Raw genomic sequence first — 8,390 nt, 5'->3', positions numbered from 1 at the left:
TTTCAAGGCCTGGAGTTGGGGACCCCTGAAATAAAGGCTTAAACAGGTGGATTAGTGTGAAACCTCTGATTTTTTACTCTGAATCATTCTTAGACACTACAACAGGTCAACTGAATAGTTAAGTTTGTTTTGAAGGTAACATTGTCTGTTTATCCAGTTGAAATGAGGTTTGCAAATGTGAAAAAGGTTGATTACATTTTCAAACAGTATATTGCATTAATATTAATTACAAGCCACTACATGTATGACATGATTGAGAGCTGAGCCCCGCCCCCATTTATATATTTGCATGATCTGTCCGTCCCAGCTTCAGTTGGTTCACTCCGTCTCTGAGCCTGTTGGTAAGTTGTGCAGGAGAAGTCCTCAATCTATTTTTCTTTTGATCCTATAAAAGCTGTTTTTTTAAATATACTGACCTGTTTGTGATGTGTTCTTTGGCGTAAAGTGATTGTTGGTCATGTTCACAATTGTATTATTTATTGAAAGGACAAGTTTAATCTTTTCAAACTAACACTTTTATTAAAGGGACGTTTCACCAGTGCAGCTCTGCAGAGACTTCAGCAGCTGTTTCCAGGCGTCACTCAAATTATTTTTAGCGTACAGGGGAGGTCAAGTCGGGACAGACACAGTGACAGTTCATGTGTGTCTTAAATACTTCCTTCTTTTAGACCCACTCAGGAAATCAGAAAAAAATAAAGAAGAAGGAAAAAAAGGCTGGGCATGATTTTCAGGCTCACATGCAGTTGTATTATTTTAAAAAGAATAATTTAATGACCATTTTAAGTGAATGCACTAAAACAATAAAATTGACTAGAATAATATAAATAAGTTCCATGTTTCCAGCAAACTGAATTCTTGTTAAACACTGTTTTGGATGAACAAACAGGTCTTAGAGTCCAGAAGTTCTAATCTTTGTCACTTATGTGTAACTTAGTTTGTAATGTAGCGTTGGCTTCCCCGTTGTTACATAGTGGTACCTTCTTCATTCACAATTTTCAATACAAATTTGATGTTGACTCACTCTTCCTTGTGTTCCCTTGTTCAGATATGCAGATTACAGATGGGTGAAACCAACATGTGCTCATGTTTCTGAGCTGACAGGATCCATTCACTGCAGAAACACAGGTTTAGACCAGAGATCAAACTGCTTTCACCAAAACAAAGAAACTCACACAGTCACTGACACTGAGAGGAGAAATGGCACAGAAAGGAGTTCAGCTGGACCGAGAAACCTTCTCTTGTTCCATCTGTTTGGATCTACTGAAGGATCCGGTGACTACAGCCTGTGGACACAGCTACTGCAGGAACTGTATTAAAAGTTTCTGGGATGAAGAGGACAGGAAGGGAATCCACAGCTGCCCTCAGTGCAGGAAGACTTTCACACCGAGGCCTGTCCTGGAGAAAAACATCATGTTAGCAGCTTTAGTGGAGCAGCTGAAGAAGACTGGACTCCAAGCTGCTCCAGCTGATCACTGCTATGCTGGACCTGAAGATGTGGCCTGTGATTTCTGCACTGGGAGGAAGCTGAAAGCCATCAAGTCCTGTTTAGTCTGTCTGGCCTCTTACTGTGAGAAACACCTCCAACCTCACTATGATGCAGCTCCATTAAAGAAACACAAGCTGGTGGCCCCCTCCAAGAAGCTCCAGGAGAACATCTGCTCTCGTCATGATGAGGTGATGAAGATTTTCTGTCGTACTGATCAGCAGAGTATCTGTTATCTCTGCACAGTGGATGAACATAAAGGCCATGAAACAGTCCCAGCTGCAGCAGAAAGGACTGAGAAGCAGAAGGAGCTCGAGGTGAGACGACTAAACATCCAGCAGAGAATCCAGGAGCGAGAGAAAGATGTGAAGCTGCTTCAACAGGAGGTGGAGGCCATCAATGGCTCTGCTGATAAAGCAGTGGAGGACAGTGAGAAGATGTTCACTGAGCTGATCCGTCTCATCCAGAAAAGAAGCTCTGATGTGAAGCAGCAGGTCAGATCCCAGCAGGAAACTGAAGTGAGTCGAGTCAAAGAGCTTCAGGAGAAGCTGGAGCAGGAGATCGCTGAGCTGAAGAGGAAAGACGGCGAGCTGGAGCAGCTCTCACACACAGAGGATCACAACCAGTTTCTACACAACTACCCCTCACTGTCAGCACTCAGTGAGTCTACACACTCATCCAGCATCAATATTCGTCCTCTGAGGTACTTTGAGGATGTGACAGCAGCTGTGTCAGAGACCAGAGATATACTACAGGACATTCTGAGAGAGGAATGGACAAACATCTCACTGACAGTCACTGAAGAGGATGTTTTACTGTCACCACCAGAGCCAAAGACCAGAGCTGGATTCTTAAAATATGCATGTGAAATCACACTGGATCCAAACACAGCAAACACACATCTGTTATTATCTGATGGGAACAGAAAAGTAACATTTATGAAACAACAACAGTCTTATTCTGATCATCCAGACAGATTCACTGGATGGTGTTTTCAGGTCCTGAGTAGAGAGAGTCTGACTGGACGTTGTTACTGGGAGGTGGAGTGGAGAGGGGGAGGAGTTTGTGTAGCAGTCGCATACAAGAATATCAGCAGAAAAACTGGCCTAAATGAATGTTTTTTTGGATACAATGACAAATCTTGGGCATTACGTTGTGACACAAGCAGTTACAAATTTTGGCACAACAAAGTCCAAACTGTCCTCTCAGGTCCTCGGTCCTCCAGAGTAGGAGTGTACCTGGATCACAGAGCAGGTATTCTGTCTTTCTACAGCGTCTCTGAAACCATGACTCTCCTCCACAGAGTCCAGACCACATTCACTCAGCCGCTCTATGCTGGAATTTTTCTTTGGTTTGATGGAGACACTGCAGAGTTGATTAAAGTCAAATAGAGAAGACAGGTTCATGTTGATCTCTGACCATTATATGTACTTGTGTAGTTTCTAAATGAGGCTTTACATTTTAGAAGCTGAGAAGTTCAGTGGTCCATTGATGTGTGAAAATAATATTGCACTGATTCAAACTGTACTTACATTTATATACCTTACATCAATATAAATCTGAATTTGTTCTTATGGCTGATAATCATGTGAGTTTAAATGATACTACTCTTCATATTCAGCATGTTTGAAATCTTTCATCAGTCTGGTTAGTGGTTTTATTCTGTAGTTGCTGTAGTGGGTTGTCAAATGCAACAATATATTGGAGCTGCAGTGATTCATCAGTTAGTCAATGATTAGAGAATTGATTGTTTTATAATTATTTTAGTCACATTTAAAGCTGGTTCCAGTTTCTGAAATGTGAAGATTGTTGATTTTCTTGATCATATCTGACTGTAAACTTAATGTCTTTTAGGTTTGAACCTTTAAAATGTAACAAAAAATGAATCTTTGAGATTTTTATATTGTTATTATTGTATCTACAGTGATGACATTTAATGTCATTTTTCAGATGTAAAGTTTGATCACACTCGATCATTTATAAACGTAAGTAAAAAACCTAAATAACACAGGCCTGTATATTGTGGAGGATAGACATGTTTCATTGCCCTGAGCTGTGTCTGGCAGGCAGAGCGTCTCCACAAATCTGATGGTTCTGATTTGGAGAAAATGAGCTGAGGGAGACACCTGGTGGACAAACACAGACATGACAGGAAGAAAGACTAAAGTGCAGAGTGGAGACAAACAGCTGGAAATACTTGTTGGAAAGGATTGTCATGCTTCAGAAAAACACACAGCACACACTCTAAGTCATTTATTTGCACTGAAGGAGACACGTGACAAAACCAAATCACACAGTAATGAAGTGAAAACATTTATAGCCAGTGTTCAAGATGATGGATAGAAATGAAAATCATGGAGCATTTATGTATTTTTAGGTCTGTTTCTTACAGCAGAAGCAGCATTTACATGAACTCACTGGCCTTTTTCCACTGAACGCTCTCTTCTTCATCAACTCATCTTCCTAAAAAGTGGATCTACCAACAGTTTATTTCTTTGTTATTATGATTAAAATGTCAAACAAATATATTTTCCACTTTTTGTGTGACAGAGGCAGGAATTTCTCTGTCCTGCATGTGGAGAAATCTGCTGTTAAATCAGAACATTAACAGGTTTCAGGTTGTATTCAAACACATATTACTGTGTATCATGTGTCAGCAGCAGTGTTGGGACTAACGCGTTATTAAGTAACGCGTTACAGTAACTACGTTATTATTGTGGTAACGAGCACGGTAACTAGTTATTATGCCAAAACCAGGAACGCGTTACTCGTTACTGGGATTTAGATAGGCTCGTTACTCGTTACTTCGTGTGGTGGATATCGCGGAGCTTCCACAGATTCAGTAACATTAGCAAGTGGTGGAGGCCAGCAGGTGGATGAAGGAAAAGGGAGGCAAGAGGAGAGACCCGAAGCGGCCGCCGGTCCGCGTGTCAGGTGAACTGAACTTCAGGTAAGAAGTTATGACCTGCAGTCTATCGGAGTCAGATATAAACCAAGTTTAGGTGTAGTTTATTTTCGGTATGCTGACATTTTCGTACTGCGTGCTAGCTAGCATGACGGAGTTTCTATACAGCTGTGTGGGTGCTATGTTACTGATGTTGAACTTTATTTTGTTCATACGGTTAATTATTAGAGTTGCCAACCGTCCCGTAAAAAACAGAATCGTCTGGTATTCAGAGAAAATATTTCGCGTTTCGTACTGAGGTGAAAAGGAACACAGTTTGTCCCGGACTTCAGCTACAATGAAAAAGACACAAAGCTGAAGCTGCACAGCTGCCTCTTCTTCTCTCATTCTCTCCTGTTTCTACTTCAATCACGAAACTGATCAATGATCAGCTGATCGGCTTTTCTGTCTTGTTTATTTATCGCCCACTTTGCGCCAGAAAGAGGAAACCAGCGGATGTCGCGCTAAACAACAGCAGCACGTTTAAGCTTGATCAGCTGTTGTTAGAATGTATTTAATATTACTTTCTAGTATCAGCTGATGTTTGCTGGAGCCACAGCTGTAAAGCTGCTGGTCATGATATCGGTTTGGTTATCTGGTGAGAGGGAAACATGAAGATGAAACCAGGAGATGTCCTTACTGAATCATCAGAGCTGAACAGGTGATGGAGAAACAGGTTTACCTTTTAGGTGACATGAATGAGTTGAAGGGAAGTTATGAACTGTTTCTGAGAGACAAATAACACCAGCATCATTTTCTAAGTAGCTGACAGCTGGTAACTGTGCAGGGGCGGATCTAGCAAAGTGTTGCCAGGGGGCCAGGTAGGGCATTAACAGGGAAAGGGGGACACAAGGAAATACTTTTCTTTATTATTCTCATTTAAAATGTCTCGCTTTAAAAAAAAATAATTATCTGAGTCTTACAACAAACAATTGATAGATCGATACATATATACCATCAGAACAGTGTACATCACTGTCACAACAGTGTTTATTTTCATTCAAAGGCTTTATGATTTTTTCCTATAATGGTGGGCCGGTCTCTAGTCAAAATGCCCGGGACGATTGTTTTGTCCCAGTCCAGCCCTGTATGCAGCTCATCTGCAGTCTGGTGTTACCTACATCTTCCTATTCAGAAGGCAGAATTTCCAAGTTCTGAGTACAATCAAAAGCACCACGACTGCAGTTTTTGTGTTGGATGTAAAAAGCAGGCTAGAATCATGGCGGCGGTCAACGATGGTCCAGGCGTGGGATTTCTCTCGTGGAAATGTGCACATTATTTTTTCCTTTCTATAGGTAGGTGGTACAGTGCACTTGTGGCAAGTAAGCAAGCTAGAAGACTGGCAGTCTGGCTGGGTATCCAGTTACGGAAGCAACACATTAACAAGAGAATTCTGAGTAAAACCAAAGTTACTTTCCCTAGTAACTAGTTACTTTGAAAGTAACGAGTAACTTGAAGTAACTGAGTTACTTTTTTAGAGAAGTAACTAGTAATGTAACTAAGTTACTAATTTAAAGTAACTTACCCAACACTGGTCAGCAGGCATGTGTTAACAGGGATTATAAGACACTTTAGTGGCTTTAATGCATATTTATATGTTTAACATATTTCTGTTTGTTCATATATAAAAACATGTGTTTTTTGTCTGTTTATCTTTGACCTTGTAATTAGTTCCCACAGTGAATTCACCATGTAAATCTCTAATAAAGTGGGAACAATGACCAGCTTGTCACACAGTTGTTATCCTTGTATACAGTCTCTGCTGCTGTGTGCTGTGCTGCACTCACTCAGAGATAAGAGTACATGTACAGTTATCCCACTGACACAGAGAGGAGAAAAATATTTGGCTTCATTCATAAAATCTGAGCTACACATTAAAACAACAATATATATGTAAATGAATCATATTCAAGCACATCATTTGAACTGTTTTCTCCCCACATACATACTTAATATGGAGCAATAAGGACATCCATTATAATGTTTTTGTTATCATACAAAGAATTTCTGGACCAATTCAAAACATCCATAAAACCAAAAGAATCTGCTGTAGTTTTTGATGCTGTACCAAAAAGTGTCCTCATACTGTTACCAAACTCTGCTGTTGATGATTCAGCGTCTTCGGTCTTTTTGCCAACTTTTCTTTTTTTCCTATTTATGCAAGTTATATCAGCAGCCTCAGCAGCCTTTAAAAAAGAAATGGAAGTAATATCATTAATATTTCAGGTAAAGCAACAATTTACTGGTTTACTCTCAGTTCCTATGTTGATGAAAATAATTTTCTTTCAGTCACTACCTTCAATCTTTAAGTGAATTTATTGTCATATTGTTCATTTTGTCTCCATCACTTTATTCATTGGATGTGAGATGATTCATGATCAGCTAAAGAGAAAGACGGTTTATTATTTTGCAAAGACTATAAGGCAGTGTGGTGGGGTGTGGTTGGGGTGTGGCTGCAGGGGAGGAGTGGAGCAGCAGGTTCAGGTTGTGTGTCAGGGGAGGCTGGTCTTTGCAGCCAGCGAGCATCATCTAATCATTCTTCTCTATTTTCTTTCTTCATTCTTCCACCGCCGGAGAGGAGAGATCTGATCGGTGCTGGTGCAGCTGGAGGAGCTGGGAGAGAGTGGAGAGCTGAGCTCTGCAAACTGCAGAAGTGCACACACGTATAATAAAAGTCTGCATATGCATCTGCCGGGTCCTTTGTGTCCTCAGGCACATTTTTATTTTCCACAAGAAACACATGCTGTGGCTTCAAGTTTTAATTTCTGGAAAACTCAGAAGGGAGAGAACCTTTGGATTCTTAGGGGAAATAAATCAGGAGGTGTTGCCACACTGAGAAGTTCTTTTCAGGTAAAGATACTTAAAATGTTGCTCACAGATATGGAAGATGGATTATTTTACTTATTACATTTATGGACGATATTTTTGTATTGGGGAACATATGTGGTTAAAACCGTTTGTACAACAGTCAAATGAACAAAATTATTTTTCAGGAATTCAAAGTGAAAATTGGTGCTTTATTTTAGATACCTTTATGAATGCAAAACTAACTTTAGGATGAGATGTGAATTGCATCAATAATCCCCAAATAGACTGTATGCTGGCTTGTACACATAGACAAGACACGAGAGTTCTTGCTCCTCTTAACGTACTCAGGTACACCGTAGAACTGGTGAACACAAATGTACAATAAAATTATATTTCAACATTAAAACATATTTAAATATACATTGCATAAAATATAAACACACATACCACTTTGGCCTGCAAGTGGACAAACCGGCATATTTGGAAATGAAGCACTTCTTATTTCTTTCTTAGCTTGATATTCACGCAGCTAGACCGTCACCATGAGCAGCTTCCCTGACCTTTTTTTAAACAGGAAGTGACCTCTGCCCTTACCTTAAACTTACTCAATTAATCAATTATTTTTCCAGGTGTCAAATTAACAGTATATTAATCCTTTATGCAAATAGGAAAATGTTAGGAAGTCCCTGCCCTTTGTACACACAGCCTGTCACGGGGTGGCTGTAGCTCAGGAGGTAGAGCAGGTCACCTGCTGATCGGAAGGTTGGAGGTTTGATCCCTGGCTCCTTCAGGCTGCATGTCAAGGGCAAGATACTAACCCCAAGTTGCTCTCTGATGCATCCATCGGAGTACGAATGTGTGTGAATGTAATTAAGAAAGCACTGAGGTCAGAGAAAGTGCTTGTGAGAATGAGTATGATTGGGTGAATGTGGCATGTTGTATAGAGCACTTTGAGTACTCCAGGAGAGCAGAGAAGTGCTATATAAGAATCAGTCCATTTACCATGAAAACAAAACCATACGAAAAATAAAATGCATTTTTAAGATAGAGAGATAGATCTGCACCGTATCCTTTAAATTCAGTTGAATTCAATTCATTTCAGTTCAATTCAGCTTTATTTATACAGCGCCAAATGACAACAACAGTCGCCTAAAG

At 40.1% G+C, this 8,390-nt stretch overlaps 1 protein-coding gene across 1 annotated transcript; it reads left to right on the top strand.

The window, feature by feature from the left end:
* Nucleotides 1-305: 305 nt before the first annotated feature.
* On the top strand, nt 306-3,082 carry LOC109200288 (tripartite motif-containing protein 16). The gene is made up of 2 exons (XM_019355798.2): nt 306-341; nt 1,046-3,082. The coding sequence occupies exon 2, from the start codon at nt 1,198-1,200 to the stop codon at nt 2,872-2,874; it is 1,677 nt and encodes a 558-aa protein (XP_019211343.1). The 5' UTR covers nt 306-341; nt 1,046-1,197; the 3' UTR covers nt 2,875-3,082.
* The last annotated feature ends 5,308 nt before the right edge of the window (nt 3,083-8,390 follow it).

This window comes from Oreochromis niloticus, unplaced genomic scaffold (assembly GCF_001858045.2).
Source record: "Oreochromis niloticus isolate F11D_XX unplaced genomic scaffold, O_niloticus_UMD_NMBU tig00008037_pilon, whole genome shotgun sequence".
Classification (NCBI taxonomy): Eukaryota; Metazoa; Chordata; class Actinopteri; order Cichliformes; family Cichlidae; genus Oreochromis; species Oreochromis niloticus.
This window is presented reverse-complemented; position numbering and strand designations above follow the sequence as displayed.